General features: G+C 42.7%; 1 protein-coding gene across 8 annotated transcripts in view; it reads left to right on the top strand.

The window, feature by feature from the left end:
* Positions 1–26991, top strand: part of AMPD2 (adenosine monophosphate deaminase 2) — a 226115-nt gene that overhangs the window by 101548 nt on the left and 97576 nt on the right. Inside the window, exon 1 of one of the 8 annotated variants that reach the window (XM_075853646.1) lies at positions 22993–23100. The exons of 5 other annotated variants lie outside the window; for them this stretch is intronic. Coding sequence is in view for 1 of the 3 variants with exons in the window: in XM_075853641.1 (XP_075709756.1) it covers positions 23725–23851 (127 nt within the window). In the remaining 2 variants the exon portion in view is untranslated. Of the gene's footprint in view, positions 1–22992; positions 23101–23322; positions 23411–23432; positions 23852–26991 lie in introns of those variants that run through there. 2 more of the 8 variants (XM_075853648.1, XM_075853641.1) reach the window with 2 other exon arrangements.

Here is a 26991-nt window from a genome sequence, read left to right on the forward strand (position 1 = left end):
AGAAAATCATACGCTGATGACACACGGAGCTGTTCAGTGCCTTTTGTGCACGCAAAACGCAGCATTTTTTGCGTGCGCAAAACGCACACGCTCGTGTAAATCAGGCCTTAATGTGGTAATAACTTCGGAATGCTTTTACCTATCTTAGCGATTCTGAGATTATTTTCTCGTGACACATTGGACTATGTTACTGCCAAAATTTCCTCTATACATTCTGTATTTAATTGTGAAAAACATCAAAATTTTGTGAATAATTTAAAAAATTTGAATTTTTAAAAATTTAAATGTATCTGCTTGTAAGGCAAAAAGTAATACCACCCAAAATTGTTGCCAATTAACATCCCCCATATGTCTACTTTATGTTGGCATCGTTTTTTTGAACATCCTTTTATTTTTCTAGGACGTTACAAGGCTTAGAACTTTAGCAGCAATTTCTCACATTTTCAAGAAAATTTCAAAAGGCTATTTTTACAGGGGGCAGTTCAGTTGTGAAGGGGCCTTGAGGGCCTTATATATTAGAAACCCCCAATAAGTCACCCCATTTTAAAAACGTCACCCCTAAAAGTATTCAAAACAGCATTTAGAAAGTTTCGTAACCCTTTACACGTTTCACAGGAAATGTAGAGGTGAAATGTACAAATTTCATTTTTTTTTTGTTGCAGGAATTCATTTTTAATAAAAAAATATTGTAACACAGAAAGTTTTACCAGAATAATGCAACTCAATATTTATTGCCTGGATTCTGCAGTTTTAGAAAATATCCCACATGTGGCCCTAGTGTGCTAATGGACTGAAGCACCAGCCTCAGAAGCAAACGAGTACCTAGAGGATTTTGGGGCCTTCTTTTTATTAGAATATATTTTGGGCACCATGTCAGATTTGAAGGGCTCTTGCGGTGCCAAAACTGTGGAAATCCCCCAAAGTGTCCCCATTTGGGAAACTACACCCCTCAAGGAAATTATCTAGAGGTATAGTGAGTATTGTGACCCCACAGGTTTATTGCTGAAATTATTGGAATTAGGCCGTGAAAATTCAAATCCAAATTTTTTCAAAGAAAATGTTGGATTAGCTAATTTTTACTCATTTCCACAAGGACTAAAGAAAAAAAAAAGCACTGGAAAATTTGTAAAGCAATTTCTCCCGAGTAAAACAATACCCCACATGTGGTCATAAACAGCTGTTTGGACACATGGCAGGGCTTAGAAGGCATGGAACGCCATTTGGCTTTTGGAGCTCAAATTTAGCAGGAATGCTTTGCGGAGGCCATGTCGCATTTGCAAAGCCCCTCAGGGGACAAAACAGTGGAAACCCCCACAAGTGACCCCATTTTGGAAGCTACACCCATTGATGAAATTATCTAGGGGTATAGTGAGCATTTTGACCGCACAGGTTTTTTGTAGAAATTATTGGAATTAAGCCGTGAAAATGAAAATATACATTATTTCAAAGAAAATGTAGGTTTAGCTAATTTTTTCTCATTTCCACAAGGACTAAAGGAGAAAAAGTACCGCAAAATTTGTAAAGCAATTTCTCACACAGAAGGCTTAGAAGGGAAAGAGCGCCATTTGGCTTTTGGAGCTCAAATTTAGCAGGAATGGTTTGCGGAGGCCATGTCGCATTTGCAAAGCTCCTGAGGGACCAAGACGGTGAAAACGCCCAAAAAGTTATGCCATTTTGGAAACTACACCCCTTAAGGAATTCATCTAGTGGTGTAGTGAGCATTTTGACCCCACAGGTGTTCCATAGAATTTATTAGAATTGGGCAGTGGAAATAAATACAATCCCTTTTCTTTAATAAGACGTAGCTTTAGTTTAAAATGTTTCATTTTCTCAAAAATAAAGGAAAAAAAGAGCCTCAACATTTGTAAAGCAATTTCTCCCAACTACGACAATACCCCATATGTGGTCATAAACTGCTGTTTGGGCGCACAGTAGGGCTCAGAAGGGAAGGCGCGTAGGGCTCAGAAGGGAAGGAGCGGCATTTGGCTTTTGGAGTACAGATTTTGCTGGATTGGTTTCTGGGCGCTATGTAGCATTTGCAAAGCCCCTGTGGGAACAAAACAGTGGAGACCCCCCCCCAGAAGTGACCCCATTTTGGAAACTACACCCCACAAGAGATACACCTAGGGGTGTAGTGAGCATGTTAACGCCGCAGGTGTTTTGCAGAAATTAGTGTGCACTCGATGTTGCAGAGTGAAAATTGTATTTTTTCCATAGATATGCCAATATGTGGTGCCCAGCTTGTGCCACCATAACAAGACAGCTCTCAAATTATTATGCTGTGTTTCCCGGTATTAGAATCACCCTACATGTGGCCCTAATCTATTGCCTGGACATTAGACCAGACTCAGGAGTGAAAGAGTACCATACGAGGCTTAATTTGGCAACTTACTAAGTATTGGTTCACAATTGCAGAGGCTCTGATGTGAAGTAATAAAATAAACTCCTGAGAAGTGACCCCATTTTGGAAACTACACTCCTCAAGGCATTTATTAAGGGGTGTAGTGATAATTTTCACCCCACAGGTATTTTCCATAAATGATTGCGCTTCGGATGGTGCAAAGTAAAAATCTAAATTTTTCCCTAGATATTCTATTTCAGTGGCAAATATGCCGTGCCCAGCTTATGACACTGGAGATACACACACCCCAAAAACGGTTAAAAGGTTTCTCCCAGGTATGGCGATGCTATATATGTGGAAGTAAACTGCTGTTTGGACACGCTGTAGAGTTCAAGGGGAGGGAGCACCATTTGGCTTTTGGAGTTTGGATTTTTCTTGGTAGTAGTTTTGTTTGGAGTATTTCAATTTATAATGTGGAGGCATATGTAAGCTGGGCAAAGTACATCAGGGGCATAGTCAGGTGTTATAATAATGGGGTAAAAATATAAAAATAAAATAATCCATAGGTATTTTGCTGTGAAGCAATCCTTTCTGCACAGGCCAGTGTCGCACTGATAAATGGTGTGGTTTCTTATCCCTGTTTTGAGTCCTGTTATATGTGAGGGCATCCAATTTCAGTAGACTGGAAACCCCCCTACGTGCTCACCTGCCCTGCTCACACTCTCCATAGGTCTTTCATAGATTTTACAGATACTTGATCATCCCAGTCAGCCAATGACTGAGCCTCTATGATTGTTTGAGCTGCTCTGTGATTGGCTGTTAACTGATGATGCAGTACCTGTGTGTATAGACAGTCACAGTTTGAGTTGTAAGAGGAAGTCTAGCAAGAGGAGTCCTGCAGCTTTCGATACAAGTAGTTAACCCATTCACTGCACTAGCCTAGACCGCCAAGGATGTAATCATTAAACCTATCACTTCACTAGACTCCATAGGTTGTTACCTTTAACTTTCTTATTTTCCTATCTCACCAGAGATGTTACCTATTGCTGCAGTTAAAATGAAAACGATAGACAGGATAACATGTCGTACATTTACGCCGCATGGTCCTCAATAGGTTAAAAGATGAGCATTAGCTTATTTTTATTTTTTTACTCCTAAACTAATCATTTTCACTTATCACTGAGTAATTTCATTTTAGGTTTCTGGTTTTGAGTCCCAGCAGAAGAAAGGTGAAGACATTTCCTTTGAGAGAGGTTTTCTTGCCTTTCGCTGCTAGTATCCATTCTTGTTTTTGGCAAGAAGCATGCAAACAGGAGAGCCCAAATATACTGCATTCTAACAAAGATAGGAGTGAATGCCATTATGTGAAAGCAGGAAAACCTTTCTGAAAAAACTAGTATCACATGAAAGGATTTGTGATACAGAAGGCACACACAATATATGGCTCCCGCATGGTACCACATAATGGCTGTGGCCGATTACCAACTGATAGCTGCTGAAAGTGTGATTGGTCAGGTTGGATGTTTTTCATTGCCTAAAACTATGGGGGGATTTATTAACGGCATTACGCTAGTTTTCTAGTGTTAAAAAAGAGCAAATTATGGCGCATGCCATATTTGCACAATAATTTGTGACTTTCTGCAGTTTTTTTGCCACTCACACCACTCTTAAAAAACAAATGTGGCGGGCTTAGCAGAAGGGGCAGGGGCCAGAAGATGGTGTAAATCATAGTGGAAATCTGGTGCATGGATATCGCAAGATTTCCGGGTCGGCCGGCCGGCCACGGAGTGACAGCCGCGAGGCGCCCGTAAATCGCGGGCTGTGCACATGGCCATGGCCATTATTTTCAATGTGCCCAGACACGGCCGTAATAAGGCTTGCCCGTTCTTTTTGCGGTCCGGGCTCCGGGGCCATACACGTTCGTGTGCATGGCCCCATAGGAATGAATGGGGCCGCAATTCTCTCGTGGATTTTCGGGGGAATTTCGGCCGCAAAAGCACGTTCATGTGCATGGGGCCTAAGAGCGAGAGAAAGAGGAGCATGCGTCTTAGGGAATGCCCACTGAGCTCTGCACTTGCAGCTTCACAAGCAGGCATGTCGGAAAATAACATAAGCAATACAGAAATCCGCTAGCAACATAGTGCAACTAGAACTGCTCCAGGTGCATAGATACATATCTAAGAATATTTTTTTTCATAACAAAAGTTCACATACCATTTAACACTTGGTTAGCACACTGCAGTTTCCACTAAAGGAGTTTCAGCAAATTTCTTTGACTTGAAAACTCAAAGGGTAATGCAATGCTGCTACAGTGATAGTTTAAGGGTACAGCGTGCATCATATGTACCACTGAAATTGCCCTGCCCTACAAACTACACTATAATGAAATAATACCCCAGGAGCTGTTACATAGTGGTGCTTGGAAGTTTGTGAACCCTTCAGAATTTTCTATATTTTTGCCTAAATTTTACCTAAAACTATCAGATTTTCACACAAGTCTTAAAAGTAGATTATGAGAACCAAATCAAACAAATGAGACAAATATATTAGACTTGGTTATTTATTGAGGGAAATTATCCAATATCACATATCTGGTGTGACCCCCTTGTGCAGCAATAACTGCATCTAAACGTTTCCGGTAATTGTTGATTAGTCCTACATATCGGCTTGGAGGAATTTGAGCCCATTCCTCCATACAAAACAGCTTCAACTTTGTTAGGGTATGTTCATGCAGTTTTTTGTAGGCAGAAAAATCTCCCTCAAAATTCCTTCATGAATTTTTAGGCAGATTTTGACCTGCCTGCACTCTCTTTGCTGCGTTTTTTGCCGTGTTTTTCGGACGCAGCCATTAGGCACCACGGACTAAAAAACGCTTTCTCTGCTTCCCATTGAAGTCAATGGGAGGTCAAAGACGGAAACGCCCGAAGAAAGAGCATGTCGGTTCTTTTTCTCGCGAGTGTTTTTTTCCCGCTCGTGGGAAAAAAAACACCTTCTCCTCCCATTGAAATCAATGGGAGGCGATTTCGGATGTTTCTGCGTCAAAAACAGCACCAAGAAACTCAGTGTGAACTAGGCCTTATGTTGGTGGGTTTCCCATGAACTGCTCGCTTCAAGTCCTTCCACAACAGTCAAGACTTTGACTTGGCCATTCCAAAACTTTAACTTTATTCTTCTTTTTTTTAAAGGTAAATTTTATTAAGACCGCAAAAGAAAACAGTGGTACAGGTACAAAAGTTGCACATCAATGTTGCAGACACAATATGTATCACAAAAGTACCAAATCATAGAAGGTCAGTTATTCATACAAACACAAGGATATATTTAGCATTTATCAAGTCAGCAATATAAAAAAACAAAACACAAACTTTAACCCCTTCCCGCCGCAGCCCTTTTTTCCGATTTTCATTTTCGTTTTTTCCTCCCCATATTCCAAAAGCCATAACTTCTTTATTTTTCCGTCTATATAGTCCTATGAGGGCTTGAATTTTGCGGGACGAGTTGTAGTTTTTGGAGCACCATTTATTTTGCCATATAATGTACTCGGAAACGGGCAAAAAATTATTTGTGGGGTAGAAAATGAAAGAAAAAACAGCGATTCCTCAATTGTTTTTTGATCGTCGTTTTTACGGAATTCACTGTGCAATTAAAACAACATGTTAACTTTATTCTGTGGGTCAATACAATTACGGCAATACCAAATATATATAGTTTTTTCTATATTTTACTACTTTTACAAGTAAAAACCTAAGTGTAAAAAAAGAAAATTTATTTTGTGTCGGCAAATTTAGAGAGCCATAACTTTTTTATTTTTCGGTCTATTAAGTGGTATGAGGGCTTATTTTTTGCGGGATAAGCTGTACTTTTTGTTAATACCATTTTGGTGTACATGCGACGTTTTGATCACTTTTTATTTCATTTTTTTTTAGGAGATGAGGTGACCAAAAAATAGAGATTCTGAGGTTTACAATTTTTTTTTTTACGTCGTTCACTGTGTGCACTTAACCAAAAATAATGATATATTGTAATAGTTCAGACTTTTACGGACTCGGCGATACCAATTATGTTTCTTTTTTTTTCTTTTACTATGCTCTAGGGGGAAAATGGGAAAAGGTTTTTTTTTTAACTTTTAATTTTTTATACATAAAGAAAACAAACTTTATTTAACTAATTTTGACTTTTTTTTATTAGTCCCCCTACGGGACTTCAACCAGCGATCGTTAGATCGCTTGGACGATATACTGCAATACTAATGTATTGCAGTATATCGTGATTCGGACAGGCTGCTATTAAGCCCTGGGCCCCCAGGCAGCCATAGCAACCATCACCCCCCCACGATTGCGTTGCGGGGGGCACGATGAGCTTTTAGAGCGGTTCGCCCCCTCTTTTTAACGATTTAAATATTGCGGTCGGTGTTGACCGCAGCATTTAACGAGTTAAACGAGAGGGTTCGCGCTCGAGCGCGATGCCGCTCGTTACTCTGAAGTGTCGCCTGTAACATACAGCCGACATTGGCATCGTATGGAGCGGGTGCACTCCGTGAGCCTGTTCCATACTTCCCCTACCCGACTATGGCATATGGATACGTCAAATGTCGGGAAGGGGTTAACAAACAGCTTTTCAACACATAAGTAAAGATACAATAGATGTAGTTCATAGAAAGGAGGAGTGGGAGGACCAATAGACACATTAGCCGTCCAATATCAACAGCAGCCTTAGTACCATATAAAGAAAGACCACAATTATTGACTAGTATTAGGGCTGGGTGACTAATCGAAAAAAAAACTCAAATTGTTTTCCCGGTTTCAACTGTATATGCCTCCTTAGGACACAGATACAGTTGAATGCAGTGGTAGAGCAGGGAGCCGTAAGGCATTATACAGCGTGGGGGCTGCTATAGGGGCATTATAATGCGTGAAGGGCAGCTATAGGGGACATTATACTGTGTGGAGGGCAGCCATAGGGGGCATTATACTGTGTAGAGGCAGCTATGAGAGGGGCATTATACTGTGCGGAGGGCAGTTATAGGGGCATTTTACTGTGCGGAGGACAGTTATAGGGGCATTATACTGTGTGGAGGGCAGTTATAGGGGCATTATACTGTGTGGAGGGCAGTTACAGGGGGAATTATACTGTGTGTAGGGTAGCTTTAGGCATTATACTGTGTGGTGGGCAGTTATAGGGGACATTATACTGTGTGGACGGCAGTTATAAGGGGAATTTTACTGTGTAGAGGCAGCTATAGGGGCCTTATGCTGTGTGGGGAGCACTATGGGGGAAATATACTGTGTGGGGCAGTCTCGGGTGGAATATTATATACAGTAGTTTACAGCAGACTCGGAATAAATATTAATTCAGTAGCGTAGAATGCAAATAGGAGGCGTGATATGCAAAAAGGGGTGTGGTCCAAATAATGGTTCATTAATTGTAATCGAGGTTACATGTTCAATTAATTCTGATTTTGATTTAGGCCACAATTGCCCAGCCCTAACTAGTATGGGGGTTAGCTACCCACGAATACCAAAGTTTTGTACGTTTATCCGGGCAACGACGAGCCTCATATGTGTTTAACCCCTTCCCGACATTTGTCATAAGTATAGGTCATGGAAAGCCAGTGCTTCCCGCAAATTGTTATATACCGTATATGTCGGCGTATAAGACGACTGGGCGTATAAGACGACCCCCAACTTTTACCCTTAAAATATAGAATTTAAGATATACTCGCCATTTCGTGCAGGAGCGCTTCACTATGGCCATCGGCGGCAGGGCCCAGGACTCTCTGTCTCTTTGAACTCGCACATGCGCAGATAGGCTGCTTCATCGCGCGAGATCTGAGAGGCAGGGAATGAGAGGAAAGGGCGGGCCAGAGGATCTTACAGAGATGTTCCCTGGCGGCTAATACCGGCTTCCCTCAGATCCGTGGCGGATTCCGTGCATCCCGGGAGCCTGTGTACCGGACTGCAGGCTCACAAGGTAACACACAACCTGTGTGTAGACAATATGTAGACTAGGGATGTCACGATACCAGAATTTGGACTTCGATACCGATACTTCGTTTAGTATTGCGATTTCGTTACCAATTTCGATACTTTTGCCAACATTAATAAAAAAAAAATTCTTCCGTTTTCTGATGTGAGGCGCGACGTGTGATGAATTTTGAACGCACCTCACATTAATAGTAATTAATCCCATCATGTTTCTCAGTCATATTGGGTTAATGTGCGAGGTACATGATGGGGTTAATTACTATTAATGTGAGGAACATGGAGGGTAAATTCATCGCACCTCGCGCCTCACATTAATAAGTGAATAAAAGCCGTGTTTATTTCATTTTTTTACAGCGTACACATCATAAATGATGCAAAAACATTGTTGTCCGCGCCATTACTGAATGTGTATATTTTATGTATTGAGACTTATTTTAATGTTTATTGTAAAAAAGGTGAAGGTGTATTTTTTTTACAATTTAACAATACTTTGTTTTTACTTTATTTTTAAACTTTAATGTACTGACATATATCAGATATATGCCAGTACATTAACCTGTGGACGGATAATACACAGGCAGTTGTTAGGACATACTTGGGTATGTCCTAACAACATGAAATATGGTAAGACAGCCCTGGGGTCCGTCAATAGACCCTGGGCTGTCTGCCCATATATGGTATGGCCCTCGATCGCGTCACAGGAATTCCCTGTGACGCGATCCAGGGGCATCCCCCCTTCTCACTTTCCCCTGAATGCTGCAGTCAGCTGTGATCGCAGCATTCAGGGGAATAACGGCGGAGATGAGCGGTTTCTCTGATCTCCGCCGTTATAGAGCGGGGCTGCGGCTGTGTAATACAGCCATTGCCCCGCTCCTGACAGGAAGTGCGCGCGCGGTCAGCATGAGGTGATGCGGCCGGCGCTGCACTAATGAGCGGCAGTTCAGGCACTGAAGACAACATGGGGGTGTTTTGTAGCGCGCCCGCCATGTTCTGTCTCCAGTGCCGCCGCTCATTAGTGCAGCGCTGGCCGCATTGCATCATCCTGACCCCGCGAACTTAACATGACTCAGGAGCGGGGCTGTGGCTGAATTACACAGCCGCAGCCGCGCTCCCATACATTCATGTGTATTATACTGAGCTGTGCGGCTGCAACGTGCATCCCTAATGTAGACAATATCCGGCATATAAGACGACCCCACACTTTTGACATTTTTTTAAGGGTGTAAAAAGTCGTCTTGTACGCCGATATATACGGTACTTACGACAAATGGATTGCACCAGCTCAGAAGCTGATGCGGAGCCCTCATCCCCGGAGTCACTTTTGAGTGGTTCCCACTGTTTTGGACCCACAGGGGCTTTGCAAAAGTGACAGGGTGACAAGAAAACAATCCTTCAAAATCTGTGCTCGCTCCTTCCCTTCTGAACCCTGCTGTGTGCCCAAACAGAAGTTTGACCACATATGGGGTATTTCCCTACCCCAGAGAAGTTGCTTTACAAACGTTGGGGTTCGTTTTTCCTTTATTTGTTGAGAATTTTTTTTTTTTTTTATCTAAAGCTATGTCTTATTGAAGAAAAAGGATTATTTTTATTTTCACTGCCCAATTCTAATATAATCTATGAAACACCTTGGGGGTCAAAATGCTCACTACATCCCTAGATGAATTCCTCATTGTGTGTAGTTTCGTAAATGGAGTCACTTTTGGGTAGTTTACACTGTGCTGGTACCGCAGGGACTTTGCAAAGGCGACTTGGTGCCAAAAAAAAATCCACCAAAAGCCAAACGGCGCTCCTTCTCTTCTGATCCTTGCCGTGTGCCCAAACAGCAGTATATGACCACATATGGGGTATTTCCATACAAATATTACATTTTAATATTTCAGCTCTACTTTCCTTCAATTCCTGTAAAACGCCTAAAGGGTTGAAACACTTTCTGAATGCTGTTTTGAATACTTTGTGGGGTGCAGTTTTCAAAATGGGGTGTTTTATGGGGGTTTCTAATATATTGGGCCCTCAAAACCACTTCAGAACTGAATTCGTCCCTGAAAAAGATAGCCTTTTGAAATTTCTTAAAAGTGTGAGAAATTGCTGCTAAAGTTCTAAGCCTTGTAACGTCCTAGAAATATAAAAGGATGTTCAAAAAACGATGCAAACATAAAGTAGACATGTGGGAAATGTTAATTAGTAACTATTTTGTGTGGTATTACTATCTGTTTTACAAGCGGATACATTTAAAATTGGAAAAATCATAATTTTCTCAAAATTTTGGTGTTTTTCACAAATAAGCAATGAATTTATCGACCACATTTTTTCACTAACATAAAGTACAATATGTCACGAGAAAACAATCTCAGAATCAATTGGATAGGTAAAAGCATTCCCAAGTTATTACCACATAAAGTGACACATGTCAGATTTGAAAAAATGGGTCTGGTCCTCAAGGCCAAAATTAGCTTGGTCCTCAAGGGGTTAAAGAGCTTAGTTCAGTTATTTCTGTCACCCTCTTCATAATATTTAGAGATTCTCTAGTGACTGGTATAGTGCCAAGTGACTGGCGCAGGGCAAATGTGATGCCTATGTTCAAAAAGGGCTCTGGGTCGTCCCCAGGTAATTATAGACCAGTAAGCTTAACATCCATCGTGGGGAAAATGTTTGAGGGGCTATTGAGGGACTATATTACAGGATTATGTGACAAAAAATAGTATTATAAGTGACAGACAACACGGTTTTACTAAGGACAGAAGCTGTCAAACCAACCTGATTTGTTTTTATGAATCGGTGAGTAGAAGCCTAGACAGAAGGGGCCGCTGTGGATATCGTTTTTGGACTTTGCAAAGGCATTTGACACTGTCCCTCATAGACGTCTCATGGGTAAATTAAGGACTATAGGTTTAGAAAGTATAGTTTGTAATTGGATTGAGAATTGGCTCAAGGACCGTATCCAGGGAGTCGTGGTCAATGATTCCTACTCTGAATGGTCTCCGGTATTAAGTGGTGTACCCCAGGGCTCGGACCACTATTATTAAACTTATTTATTAATGATATAGAAGATGGGATTAATAGCACTATCTCTATTTTTGCAGATGACACCAAGCTATGTAATATAGTTCAGACTATGGAAGATGTTCGTGAATTGCAGGCAGATTTAAACAAACTAAGTGTTTGGGCGTCCACTTGGCAAATGAATTTTAATGTAGATAATGTAAAGTTTTGCATCTGGATACCAACAACCTGCATGCATCGTATGTCCTAGGGGAAGCTACACTGGGGGAGTCACTTGTTGAGAAGGATCTGGGTCTACTTGTAAGTCATAAACTAAATAACAGCATGCAATGTCAATCAGCTGCTTCAAAGGCCAGCAAGATATTGTCGTGTATTAAAAGAGGCATGGACTCGCGGGACAGGGATGTAATATTACCACTTTACAAAGCATTAGTGAGGCCTCATCTAGAATATGCAGTTCAGTTCATAGAAAGGATGCCCTGTTGTTGGAAAAAATACAAAGAAGAGCAACGAAGCTAATAAGGGGCAGGGAGAATCTAAGTTATAAGGAAAGATTAAAAGAATTAAAACTATTTAGCCTTGAAAATAGCCTTGAATTTTTTTCACCTGCTTTGCATTAATTCCTGCAAATCCTGTGTTGTCAAAATACTTGCTACACCCCAAAATGAATACCTTAAGGGGTCTAGTTTTCTAAATGGGGTTATTTATTGGGGATTGCTATCGTTCTGGCAGCTCAATGCCTTTCAAATGTGCAGTGGGGCCTAAAACATTTTCAAGCAAAATTTGTGTCCTAATAGTCAGCGGGTGCTTTTTTCCTTTTGGGCTCTGCCGTGTGTCCAGACAGCACATTAGGGTCACAGAAGAAACAGGGTGATAGATTTTGGGGTGTGTTTCTTCATTCTCGTGTTCGCTTTACAAAGAAATCGGTCTTTAAAATGAAACATTTGTTAAAAAGTGAAAACGATTATTATTCACCTGCTTTGCATGAATTCTTACAAAAAAACTTTACGGTCAAAATACTAACAATACCCTTTAACCCCTTAAGGATGCAGCCTTGTTTTGGCCTTAAGGCTCAGAGCCCATTTTTCAAATCTGACATATTTCACTTTATGTGGTAATAACATCGGAATGCTTAAACCTATCCAAGCGATTCTGAGATTGTTTTCTCGTGACACATTGGGCTTTATGTTAGTGGTAAAATTTGGACGATATATTCAGTGTTTATTGGTGAAAAATTGCAAAATTTTGAGAAAATTTATAAAAAATAGAATTTTTCAGAATTTAAATGCATCTGCTTGTAAAACAGACGGTTATACCACCCAAAATAGTTACTAGTTCACATTTCCCATATGTTTACTTTAGATTGGCATCGTTTTTTGAACATTCTTTTATTTTTCTTGGACGTTACAAGGATTAGAACATAAACAGCAATTTCTCATATTTTTAAGAAAATTTCAAAAACCTCTTTTTTAAGGTACCTGTTCAGTTCCGAAGTGGCTTTGAGGGGCCTATGTATTAGAAACCCTCATAAAACACCCCATTATGAAAACTAGACCCATCAAAGTATTCAAAACAGAATTTAGAAAGTTTATTTAACCCTTCAGGCATTTCACAGAAATTAAAGAAAAGTAGAGGTGAAATTTGCAAATGTAACTTTTCTTGCTGAATTTCAATTGTATTCATTTTTTTTCTGGAACACAGAGGGTTTTACCAGAGAAACACTACTAAATATGTATTGTCCAGATTCTGCAGTTTTTAGAAATGTCCCACATGTGACTCTAGTGCTCTCGTGGACTAAAACACAAGCCCTAGAAGCAAAGAAGCACCTAGTGCATTTTGAGGCCTCTTTTATTAGAATATATTTTAGGCAGCATGCCAGGTTTGAAGAGGTGTTGAGATGCCAAAACAGTAGGAATCCCCCAAAAGTGACCCCATTTCGCAAACAACACCCCTCAAGGAATTCATTTATGGTTGTTGTTACCATTTTGACCCCACAGTTTTTACACAGCATGTATTTGAATTGGGCTATGAAATAAAAAAAATTACATTTTTTCCAATAAGATGTCATTTTTGATAACAATTTCTTATTTTCACAGGGAACAAAATACCCCATTTTGTTGCCCAATTTGTCCTGAGTGCAGCAATACCCCATTTGTGGCGATAAACTGCCGTTTGGGCCCATGGGTGGTCTCAGAAGGGAAGGAGCGCTGTGTGTTCTTTGGAGTGCAGATTTTGCTAGATTGGTTTTCGGGTGTCATGTTGCATTTGCAGAGCCCCAGAGGTATCAAAGCAATGGAAACCCACCAGAAGTGACACCATTTTGGAAACTACACCCCTCAAGGAATTAATTGACGGGTAATTTGACCATTTAGACCCCATAGTTTCTTCACAGAACTTATTTGAATTGGGCTGGGAATTTAAAAAAAATATATATTTTTTCCAATAATATGTAGTTTTAGCTCAAAATTTCTTATTTTCACAAGAAATAAAATACCCAATTTTGTTGCCCAATTTGTCCTGAGTGCGGCAATGCCCAATTTGTGGTGATAAACTGACATTTGGGCCCATGGGAGGGCTCAGAAGGAAAGGACCACCATTTGGCCTACTGGGGATTTTCTGGTGCGAAGTCATGTATGCAGAAGCCCCTGAGGTACCAGTACAGTTGAAACCCCCAAGAAGTGACCCCGTTTTAAAAACTACACCCCTTAAGGCATTCACCCTATAAACTGTAATGTGGGTTCTCACGGGTATGGCAATACCCTCAATGTGGCTGTTATCATCTGCCTAGGCACGCAGCAGGGCTCAGAAGGGAAAGACGAGGGGGGATAAGCTGTGCGGAGTGCATCAGAGTAAGTATAACTGGGGTAGATTAAAAATCAAGGGATGTATGATACATTTTGAAGTACTCTTTCATACGGAGCCTTAAAGAGGCTCTGTCACCAGATTTTGCAACCCCTATCTGCTATTGCAGCAGATAGGCGCTGCAATGTAGATTATAGTAACGTTTTTATTTTTAAAAAACGAGCATTTTTGGCCAAGTTATGACCATTTTTGTATTTATGCAAATGAGGCTTGCAAAAGTACAACTGGGCGTGTTGAAAAGTAAAAGTACAACTGGGCGTGTATTATGTGCGTACATCGGGGCGTTTTTACTACTTTTACTAGCTGGGCGTTCTGACGAGAAGTATCATCCACTTCTCTTCAGAACGCCCAGCTTCTGGCAGTGCAGATCTGTGACGTCACTCACAGGTCCTGCATCGTGTCGGCCACATCGGCACCAGAGGCTACAGTTGATTCTGCAGCAGCATCAGCGTTTGCAGGTAAGTAGCTACATCGATTTACCTGCAAACGCCGATGCTGCTGCAGAATCATCTGTAGCCTCTGGTGCCGGCTCGTCCGACACGATGCAGGACCTGTGAGTGACGTCACAGCGTGATCTCTCGAGAACACGCTGTGTGTCTACACTGCCTGAAGCTGGGCGTTCTGAAGAGAAGTGGATGATACTTCTCGTCAGAAAGCCCAGCTAGTAAAAGTAGTAAACACGCCCCGATGTACGCACATAATACACGCCCAGTTGTACTTTTACTTTTCAACACGCCCAGTTGTACTTTTGCAAGCCTCATTTGCATAACTACAAAAATGGTCATAACTTGGCCAAAAATGCTCGTTTTTTAAAAATAAAAACGTTACTGTAATCTATATTGCAGCGCCGATCTGCTGCAATAGCAGATAGGGGTTGCAAAATCTGGTGACAGAGCCTCTTTAATTTTTCCGGACACGTGTCACATTGATATATTGTGTCCTCCCTTATCCCCCTCTTATAGCAGACTTTGTACCTCTTTTGACTTTTTCCTTTCTTGCCTGTTTGGGGAACTTCTCCTGGAAAGTGTTGCCCTGGTACGATGCTTGTGGCCTCACTTCCAGAAGTACTGGGTGCCCCCCCTTCTTGGTCCCTAAAAATTTGTTTCTTGATAACCACCTCTTGAAATTCCAGGAAAGTTCCCGTCTGGCCTGTATATCGATGTAGCACGTACACATTGTACAATGCCATCTGTATGATGTGCACGGCCAGCTTCTTATACCACACCGCATGGGCGCTGTAGGGCTTCAGTACTTGACCTGACAAGTCCACCCCTCCCATGTACCTATTGTAGTCCAGGATGCAGTCTGGTTTGGGGGTCTCAGTACTGGTACCTCGTACAGGTACGTGGGTACTGGTGTGACATCTCTCTTGTCTTCTACTTGACACACAATATGTTGCTGCTAGATTGTGCCCTGCTCTCACCCCTTCTCATTGTTTGCCCAAGCAGAGTCTTAGGGAGGCCTCTCAGATTTCTTCTAGCGGTGCCGCATGCCGCAGTACTTCTGTAAGCGAGGCAGTTGAAGAGTGGGACGCTGGTATAAAAATTATCCAGGTAGAGGTGGTAACTCTGGTCCAGCAGCACCAAATCACACACAATTTTTGCATTAACTCCCAGTAAGGGGGGGGGGGGGGCATTCTGGGGGTTGAATACTGGTGTCCTTTCCTTCATATATCCTAAATTTGTAGGTATACTCTGATGCACTCTCGCACAGCTTATACATCTTCACACCATACCTTGCCCTCTTACCCGGCAGGTACTGGCGGAATTGAAGCCTCCCTTTAAAATGTACCAAGAACTCATCAATAGAAATACACGTCTTGGGGGTGAATGCTTGGGAAAACCGGGCACTGAAACGGTCTAATAGGGGTCTCCGTTTATACAAACGGTCAAAACTGGGGTCATCTTGGAGTAGGCAATGCTCATTAGGAGAAGCGAAGTATTGCCTCATTTTTTTTTTTTTTTAGGTTCCAGTTCAGTTCTGAAGTTGCTTTGAGAGGCCCATATATTAGACACCCCTATGAAACACCCCATTTTAGAAACTAGACCCCTGAAAGTATTCACAACAGCATTTAGAAAGTTTTTGAACTCTTTAGGTGTTTCACAGGAATTTAGCGCAAAGTAGAGGTGAAATTTACATATTTATTTTTGTCAGAAAATGATTTTTATAGCATTTTTTTCTATAACACCAAAGGTTTTACCAGAGAAATGCAACTTAAAGAGGCTCTGTCACCAGATTTTACAACCCCTATCTGCTATTGCAGCAGATCGGCGCTGCAAGGTAGATTACAGTAACGTTTTTATTTTTAAAAAACGAGCATTTTTGGCCAAGTTATGACCATTTTTGTATTTATGCAAATGAGGCTTGCAAAAGTCCAAGTGGGTGTGTTTAAAAGTAAAAGTCCAAGTGGGCGTGTATTAGGTGCGTACATCGGGGCGTTTTTAATACTTTTACTAGCTGGGCGCTGTGAAGAGAAGTAACATCCACTTCTCTTCAGAACGCCCAGCTTCTGACAGTGCAGATCTGTGACGTCACTCACAGGTCCTGCATCGTGACGGCCACATCGGCACCAGAGGCTACAGTTGATTCTGCAGCAGCATCAGCGTTTGCAGGTAAGATCGACTTACCTGCAAACGCTGTTGCTGCTGCAGAATCAACTGTAGCCTCTGGTGCCGATGTGGCCGTCACGATGCAGGACCTGTGAGTGACGTCACAGATCTGCACTGTCACAAGCTGGGCGTTCTGAAGAGAAGAGGATGTTACTTCTCATCAGAGCGCCCAGCTAGTGAAAGTATTAAAAACGCCCCGATGTACGCACATAATACACACCCACTTGGACTTTTACTTTTAAACACACCCACTTGGACTTTTGCAAGCCTCATTTGCATAACTACAAAAATGGTCATAACTTGGCCAAAAATGCTCGTTTTTTTAAAATAAAAACGTTACTGTAATCTACATTGCAGCGCCGATCTGCTGCAATAGCAGATAGGGGTTGCAAAATCTGGTGACAGAGCCTCTTTAATATTTATTGCCCAGATTCTGCAGTTTTGAGAAATATCCCACATGTGGCCCTAGTGTGATAATGGACTGAAGCACCGGCCTCCGAAGCAAAGGAGCACCTAGTGGATTTTGAGCCCTCTTTTTTATTAGGCACCATGTCGGGTTTGAAGAGGTCTTGTGGTGCCAAAACAGTGGAAACCCCCCAAAAGTGACTCCATTTTGGAAACTAGACCCCTTGAGGAATCCATTGTAGTTTTCTTGGGGTGCATACGGCTTTTTGATCTGTTTTTATTCTATTTTTAGGTGGCGTGGTGACTAAAAAACAGCAATTCTACTATTGGTTTTTTATTCTATTTTTTTTACAGCGTTCACCGTGCGCTATAAATTACACGTTGACTTTATTCTGCGGGGCGATACGATTACGGCGATACCAGATGTTTATAGTTTTTTTTTATGTCTTATGGCGTTTGCACAATAAAATAAGTTTTGTAAAAAATTATTCACTTTTTGTGTTACCTTATTCTAAGAGCCAGAACTTTTTTATTTTTCCATCAAGAAAGCCGTGCGAGGACTTGTTTTTTGCGTAACGAATTGTAGTTTCAATCAGTACCATTTTTAGGTACATGTGACTTTTTGATCTCTTTTTATTCCATTTTTTGTGAGGTGAAGTGACCAAACAATTGTGATTTTAGTAAGTATTATTATTATTTTCTTTTACGGCGTTGACCGTGCGGGATAAATAACGAAATAATTTTGTAGTTCAGGCCGTTACGGACGCGGCGATACCAATTATGTATAGTTTATTTATCTATTTTTATTAATAATAAAAGACTGATAAGGGAAAAAGTGGGATTTTTACTTTTATTACTTTTAAAACTTTTATTTTCTTATTTTTACCCACTAGGCTTCCGTCGATGGCATAGCCGGACACCATTGTTTGGTGTCCATTTGCCATAGTTACAATCGCCGGCCGCTATCGTGTAGCAGGCCGGTGATTGTAGCTTAACCCCTAAAAAGCCGTGATCCCTATTGAATGCGGCTTTTAAGGGGTTAATCAGCAGGGACACAGCGATCGGTCCCCGCTGTAGGAGCTGCGGCAGCTGCTGTACGAGACAGCAGCTGTCACAGCTCCTGTATGTGTCGGAAGGACAGCCATAACGGGCGTTACTCCCGTGACGTACTATTAGGTCATGGAGCAAGAACGATACAGCTGCCATGACCTAATAGTACGTCCAGGAGCGGGAAGGGGTTAATAAATACCTTAAGGGTGCCGTTTTCAAAATGATGTAATTTATGGGTTTTTCCATCATTCTGACACCTATGCGCAAGAGGGCTTGGTGCAGGAAAGCAAAATGTACTTCAAAATGTATACAATTATAAAATGTAAAAGTCTCCTAAATTGCTCCCCAAAAATTTTTTTCTTCAAAAGTGCTGCTAAAATAGAGTAAAGAGATGAAAATATATGTTTAATAAAAAAAAGTGTACAGTATGCATGTACATATGTGACATTTCACTTCAAAATAGGGAAAAACTTTACTTTTTACAATATTTCACCCTATTCACACGACACAGGGCTGCAGTAAAATCTGTTAACCCCAATGCCTGGGAACTCCAGTACTGCTCCTGACGTCACTGTCCATATATGGACAGTGGCGTCAGCAGATTCCTATCGCTGAAGTCCCAGAGCAGAGCATCAGTTAGCGCTCTGCCCAGGACTCCGTCGCTGTGGAAGCTACTGATGACACTGTCCATATTTGGACAGTGACTTCAGGAGCTTCCCTAGCACTTCTAGCCCCGGGGCTCCAGGGCTAGGGAAGCTCCTGAAGTCGCTGTGCATATATGGATAGAGACATCGGGCGTTTCCTGGCCCTGGAGTCCCCAAGCAGGGCATCAGCTAGCGCTCTGCCCAGGGGCTCCAGCGCTAGTGAAGCTTCTGACGTCACTGTCCATATATGGACAGTGACGTCAGGAGTTTCCTGGCCCTGGAGTCCCCGAGCTGAGCATCAGGTAGCGCTCTGCCTTGGGGTTCCAGCGCTAGAGAAGCTACTAGATGTCAATGTCCATATAATTCGAAAAAAAACTATGTGGGCTCCCTATTTTTCATAACTTGCCAGATACAACATAGCAGCCACAGACTAGCGTTACCAGGGTGGGAAGAGCCACGGTTTTTGGGCTTTTCCAACCTAGTAATACCAGCCTGCGGCCGACCCAGTGCCGGACCGTCACTACAGATGGTCGGATACTGGATCGTACCCACCTCTTCCTGGTACCCCTGGTGTCAGTGGGAACCAGGGTAATAATGGGGGGTTAGTGTTAGCCTTTAAAAAACACAGACATTAAAGAAAATATTTTATTGAAATAAAAACAAACAAACACAACCCTCGTTAACCATTTTATTGAGAATAAAAGAAACGCCGTCATTGTAGTAGTCCTCGAATCCGAAGTAGTCTAACAACCGTGCCTGCAAAAAAACACAAAAAGCAATTCTTATACTTACCCTTCCTGGGTCCAGCGCTGGAGTCGCAATGTCAGTGAGCTGCGCTGTTTCTGTAACTTCGGGAGTTATAGGGGGTGTTAGCACTAAAAGTGACTAGGGCAGCATCAACTCTAAATACGGCCCTGCTTTCACCTACACTCACCCCCTGGTCCCCCCACTTAACCTCTGTCCCCTTCTCTGCACCTCTCCCCCTCCCCACCACAAATAAATCAAAAAATCTGCTTCAGTGTCCCCTGCACCCCATGAGACCCCCTGCCACTTTCTGTTACCCATAGTACCCCTACCACCTTTTGTATTCCCTGTCTGACACCCTCATAGAGCCCCAGGCACTTTCTGACACCACAAAGAGTCCCTTCGTCCGACTTCTGTGCCCCCTCACCTAAAACATTGGCCTGTCTCCTGCCATCTACCCTGCTCTCTTGCAGAGCCCTATCACCTTCTGAACCCTGCTCGATTCTTCTTTCAACATCTGCGATTGCCGTCCGAATTGCCGAGAAATCAGCCAAAGCCGCAGTACACAGTTCAATGGTTGTGAGGACATGGTAGCATGTCAAAAATAGCAGAGAAAAAGCCAGAAACCAATGCAAAGAAGCTGAGGGATCAGACAAAGTTCTCTATACTCTGAAAGCGAGAGAAAATGGTGACTGGGATATCATGTGACCTTCCTGTGGGTGTCTTTAGTGGGTTGGGACCAAAAAAATTGACAAACGAAATTCATCCATTTTTAAACCGACAGTGAAAAACGGATACTAAACGGCTCACAATAGGCCGTTAAAACCAGAAACACGGGCCGGAACCGGAATGGATGCAAAACGGCCGTTGTTATCGACTGACACCCTGTCATGTGAACAGAGCCTAACTACATAAATAAAGTACAGAATGTGACAAAAAAACAATGTCAGAATTACTTGGATATGCAAAACTATTGCAGAGTTATTCTCTGATAAATTTACACATGCCAGATTTCCAAAATCTGGCTTGGTGATTAAGGCACTTTCAGTTAAAGTTTAACCCCTTTTACTAAGGGGTTAAACTTTAATTTTCAGGATGTCTGGCACATGTTTTTAGCCACTAATATAACGTATGCATTTTTCATGAAAGATTGCACTTTGACACAAAATTGTATGACGGTGCCTGTGTGTGTATAAAGTCCTGAGTGGTATTCGGACAATGTGCCAGGTATGATGTTTTAGGCCTCATGCACACTTCCATCACCGTTTTCTCGGCCGTTTTTGACGGATCCGTGTCCATTTTGGTATCCATGTGTACTCCGTGTCCGTTCCGTGTTTCTGTTTTAAACGGACGTTGTGCCGTTCCGTGTTTCCGTTAAGAAAACGAAAGGTATTGAATTTTATTTGAACTTGTCCCAGTCTGTGAACTTTGGCACTCCCTGCCGTTGCTAGGGCAACGGATCCGTCAAAAAACGGACGGCACACGGAAGCCTTCCGTGTGCCGTCCGTTTTTTGGACGGACCCATTGACTTCTATGGGCCCCACGGTCACTGAATCACTGACCAGAGTAGGACATGCTCTACTTTGGACGGAACGGAACAACAGATCCGTCAAAATAACTGAAGTGTGCATGGGCCCATTGAAATTAATGGGTTCAGGGTGCTATCGGATAGCACACTGAAGTGGGCATGAGGCCTAAATGATTCTTTATTTTGTAACGCAGGTTTTATTTGTACATGTCAAAAGTATGAAAATTGTCCTGGCTACCAGAGGTGCAAATTGTCCAAAATCCACTGGCAGTGAAAGGGTTTAACTGTATGAAAAAAACGCATGTAAAGAATCCATTATTTTTTAAATGTAAGGCCCTGTTCACACTGAGTTTTGCATGCTGTTTGCAGCGTTTTTTGCTCGCGGCCATTGAGCGCCAAAACGCAGCGAAAAAGGCTTTCTCTGCCTCCCATTGATGTTAATGGGAGGTCAGAGATATAAACGCCCCTAAGGGCTTATTCAGACGAACGGGATATACATCCGTGCAACGCACGTGATTTTCACGCGCGTCGCACGGACCTATATTAGTCTATGGGGCAGTGCAGACAGTTGCGTGATTTTTACTCAGCGTTGGTCTGCTGCGAAAAAGTCACGACATGTCCGTTCTTTGGGCATATTTCGCGCATCACGCACCCATTGAAGTCAATGGGTGCGTTTAAAAGCACGCACACCACACGGAAGCACTTCCGTGGGACGTGCGTTTTTTCACGCAACAGCAGTCAAACTATGAATGTAAACAGAAAAGCACCACGTGCTTTTCTGTTTACAAACATCCCAACGGAGTGTCATAATGATGGCGGCTGCGTGAAAATCACGCAGCCGCGCATCATAGAGGGCTGCCACACGGAGCTGTTACGTGCCTTTTGCGCACGCAAAACGCAGCGTTTTTTTGCGTGCCCAAATGCACACGCTCGTGTGAATCCGGCCCAAGATAGGACATGTCTCTTCAATGGGAGGCATTTTCGGCCGTTTTTTGCAATGTTTTCCGATGCGGTTTCAACGTCAAAAAAACTGTGTGAACAGGGCCTAACGCGTTTCTAATGATGTTTTTACATGCATGTTTTTTGTTGTGTGTTTTATGTAGTGTAATTTTGTACATGCATTTTTCCTGGTCTTTTTAAAGTCCTATAGAAAAAAAAAGGAGAGCTCTTCTGCCTCTAAGGGTATGTTCACATGGCTTATTTACGGACGTAATTCGGGCGTTTTAGCCTCGAATTACGTCCAAAAATGCGGCTCAATAGCGTCGGCAAACATCTGCCCATTCATTTGAATGGGTCTTACGCTGTTCTGTTCCGACAGTCATTTTTTTTACGCCCCACTGCCAAAAGGCGGGGCGTAAAAAAGACGCCCGCATCAAAGAAGTACCTTTCACTTCTTCAGACGTAAATGGAGCCGTTTTCCATTGACTCCATGGAAAAACAGCTCCATTTACGTCCGTAATTGACGCAGCGAAAAAGCGCCTCAACATGCCATTACGCCTGAAATTACGGAGCTGTTTTCTACTGAAAACAGCCCCGTAATTTCAGCCGTAACGGACGCTGCCGTGTGAACATACACTTAGAATCATCCCAAAAATAACGGCGCCAGCTGCTCTCCTCAGCCTCATAGCGGGCTCCCATCCTCCCACCATTATTCATGCTGCGTGGCTCTGCTGATCCTGCACGCTTCTCTCCTTATCTTAGTCTCCAGTCCGCTGACCTTGTGTCTTGTCTTATATAACCATCCAATTTCTCCCACTGCCCCCTCCTGCCTGACAGGCTGAATGCTTGTACTTCCACAAACACGGTACATACTCTTCCATTATAGTAACGCACAATCACTAGCAGTGTGTGCCCCAGCTGGCGTGTCATCCTCTCACACCAGCTCCTCCGGTCGGCGGCCGCTGACTAACACGTCTCTTCCCTCACTTCCCCGGTAAGCTTTTCTTTCCTTCCGCGTTCACTTTGGCACCACACAAATGCCCATTCTGAACTCTGTCTCTCAGCTTGTACTGTCCCTTTCTGTGGCTTTCTTATGTGACCGCGTATTCCTCCTTCACAACAGCAGCTCTGCAAGCTGATCTTCTGATACGTACGCCCCCCCCCCCCCCCGACTCACCACTTGGTACAGTCGTAGCCGCGTATTCCTTTTGCTCCTTCGGACTCCGGCTAGGACAGTTCCATAGACCCAAAGAGCAGAGGGGGAGACTGCCGTCTCTATGCAGCAATTCTGGAACAGCTGTACGGTCAGTTTTAAGCACTGGGGAAAGATGGGACTCAGGGGGTGAAGGGAAGAAGATGGCAGGACAGATGGAATTGGCGGACAGCCAGAGTAAGCCGAAGACTGTAGGGTAGACGAAGAAGAGCCAGTGGACATGGGGTAGAAATAGTTTAGTGACGCTGTAGAAGAGGATGGAAGGTAGAAAGTGACTGGACTAAAGAGGGGCGCTATGTCCTGGGGAGACCAGAGCCGGACGTGCTGCATGTACTGCTGCCATAAGTAGCACAGGTAGCTAGAAACATCCTGCTGGAGAGGGAAAACAGGCTGAACACACGGCCCATGTCATCTGCAATACGGGGCTGCTGTGGAGATCGCTCACAGGAAATCCATGAGCTGAGCAGGAAATTGACGAGCAGGGTCATTCTCAGTGATGATTTATTGAAAGGCTTGAGATCAGGAAGCGCAGGTAAACGGCACAGGGGAGGCTGCAAGACATCTGAGAAGTATTCAGAAATCCCATGTTCTACTTCACAGGCCAGAGGTGTCGTAAACATGCTGCTGCCAGAAATCTGCCTCAAATAGAAACCTGCTATTCTAGAAAATATTGCTTACTTTGAATTCTTTCTTATTATGTCTTCATGCACACTACATAGTGATGCCGCTTTACTGCAATGAATGCACGCTTTGTAGTGATCTCTTCACAGCCCAGGCTTCAGATCCGTGTTCTCTAGCCTGTGGCTCTAGTCATATGTGGTTTATGGCTGGGACTGTGCCAGACTACTACGTGGTTTGAAGATTCCAATAATTTGATACTTGAAATGATCCAATTGACAGAAGGCTGAGGAAAATAACCTGTTCCTGTAGCCTCCACACTTCCATATGATCAAATAATATTTTACCCCTGGGTAGCTCTGCACTATTGATAATGCGTACAATTCAGCGATTCGATTGATTGTTTGACTATTGCTCCTGTTCGTGAAGGAATACGGCTCACCTTGCAATAAAATCATAGTCAAAGTAAAGCGGCATGGAGGAAAATATACAAGGTCCTTACTGGCTGGTTTCGCATGGCACCATCCTTTTTAATTGTTAGACCATTTATGGATTTCATTTGCACATGGCAATTTGCTGACCTTACCATCCAAATTTTTAGTGTTCTTAAGGCCTTATTCACATGAACGTGTGCGTTTTGCGCAGAGTTTTGCACGCGTTGCACTTCCGTGTGTTATCAGTATGTGCTGGGTGATTTTCACGCATATGCCCTTCTTATGACACGCGGTTTTGAAGTTTAGAAAAAGAAATGAAGGAAGTGCTTTTTATTTTTTCCTTAATTTCTTTATTGTTGCGCGAATCACATGCGACACACGGAAGTGCTTCCGTGTGCCGTGCATGATTATCACGCACCCATTAAATTCATTGGGTGCGTGATGCGCGAAAAACGGCCAAGTATAGGACATGTCGTGAGTTTTACGCAGCGGACATACGCTGCGTGAAAATCACAGACTGTCTGAACGGCCTCATTCACTAACAGGTCCGTGCGACGCGTGTGATTTTCACACGCGTGTCACGGATGTAAAACACGTTTGTGTGAATAAGGCCTAAGTCAGACAGGAAAGCTGCAGAAAATTTTTCAAGACTACTAAAATGTTACTACTGTCCAGATTTTTTGGAGATTATTTTTTTATATTTCCTGGCTCCCTCCATTGTGTTTTAAATGCTCTGCTCGGGACCCCAGCGATAGGAAACTCCTGAAGTCACTGTCCATATATGGATAGTGACGTCGGCAGCAGTACTGGAGTCCCTGAGCAGAGCATCAGCTGATGGTCTGCTCGGGAATTCCAACTATAGGAAACCCCTAAAGTCACTGACCAAATATCGGGAGCAGTGCTGTAGTTCCAAGCAAAGCGCTAGCTGATTCTCTGCTCGGGAACTCCAGCAATATGGCAGCCACTTGCTGTCATGCCATTGATAACATGCCGGCACGAACAGCACAGGGAGCAAACCCTCAGTCACGTGGGGCCGTGTTGGCACGTCATCAATATTAGAAAAACTACAGGACTTCCGGGAACAATTCACCGGATTTGAAATTTACCATTTAGTACCAAATTTTAAATGAAAGTACAGTAGTAAGTGACTTCTTTTTACATAAAAATAATAATGCAATGCAATTTTTGGTCCCCAGATAAACCCTCTATGATCGTATCTTGCAGATTTTTAAGGGTGGAAAAATAAAAATGAACAAAAATAACGTGGTTGCATAAGTATGCACACACTTAAACTAATACTTTGTTGAATTACCCTTTGACTTTATGACAGCATTCAGTCTTTTTGGGTAGAAGTCTATCAGCATGGCACATCTTGACTTGGCAATTGTTGCCCACACTTCCTTGTCCACTCTTCCTTGCAAAACGCTCCAAACCTGTTTGCGAGGGCATCTCCTGTGTACAGCCCTCTTCAGGTCACCCCACAGATTTGCAATGAGATTCAGGTCTGGGCTCTGGCTGGGCCATTCCAAAACTTTGATCTTTTTCTGATGAAGTCATTCTTTTGTTGATTTGGAGGTATGCTTTGGGTCGTTGTCGTGCTGAAAGGTGAAATTCCTCTTCATCTTCAGCTTTTTAGCAGAGGCCTGCAGGTTTTGTGCCAATATTGCCTGATATTTGCAACTGTTCATAATTCCCTCCACCTTGACTAGAGCCCCAGTTCCAGCTGCAGAAATACAGCCCCAGAGCATAATGCTGCCTCCACCGTGCTTCACTGTGGGTATGGTGTTCTTTTGGTCATGTGTAGTATTGGCTTTGCGCCAAACATACCTTTTAGAATTATGGCCAAAAAGTTCAACCTTGGTCTCATCAGACCATAACACTTTTTCCCTACATGCTTTTGGCAGACTTTATTTAGGTCTTTGCAAAACATAGCAGGGCTTGGATGTTTTTCTTTGTTAGAAAGGCTTCCGTCTTGCCATCCTACCCCACAGCCCAGACATGTGAAGAATTTGGGAGATTGTTGTCACATGCAAAACACAACCAGTACCTGCCAGAAAGTCCTGCAACTCCTTTAATGTTGCTGTAGGACTCTTGGTAGCCTCCCGGACCAATTTTCATCTTGTCTTTTCATCAAGTTTTGAGGGAAGTCCAGTTCTTTTACTTTTAAACACACCCACTTGGACTTTTGCAAGCCTCATTTGCATAATTACAAAAATGGCCATAACTTGGCCAAAAATGCTCGTTTTTTAAAAATAAAAACGTTACTGTAATCTACATTGCAGCGCCTATCTGCTGCAATAGCAGATAGGGGTTGCAAAATCTGGTGACAGAGCCTCTTTAAATGTGATTGGCTAATTCTGAAAACAACCACAGCCCCAATCATAAGAGGGTTTTCACACTTATACAACCACTTTATTGTAGTTTTGTTATTTTTATTTCCCCCCTCTAAATAATTTTTCAATTAAATTGTGCAGATTATGGGTCACATAAAGGTGGAAAAAGTTCTGAAATGATTTATCTTGTGCTGATTTTTTGACATGACAAAAACCTGGCATTTTAACGGGGATGTGTAGAATTTGCATCCGCTGTATATGATTGCAGTCAGATAAAGATATTTCTA

Source organism: Rhinoderma darwinii, chromosome 2 (assembly GCF_050947455.1).
Source record: "Rhinoderma darwinii isolate aRhiDar2 chromosome 2, aRhiDar2.hap1, whole genome shotgun sequence".
Lineage (NCBI taxonomy): Eukaryota > Metazoa > Chordata > Amphibia > Anura > Rhinodermatidae > Rhinoderma > Rhinoderma darwinii.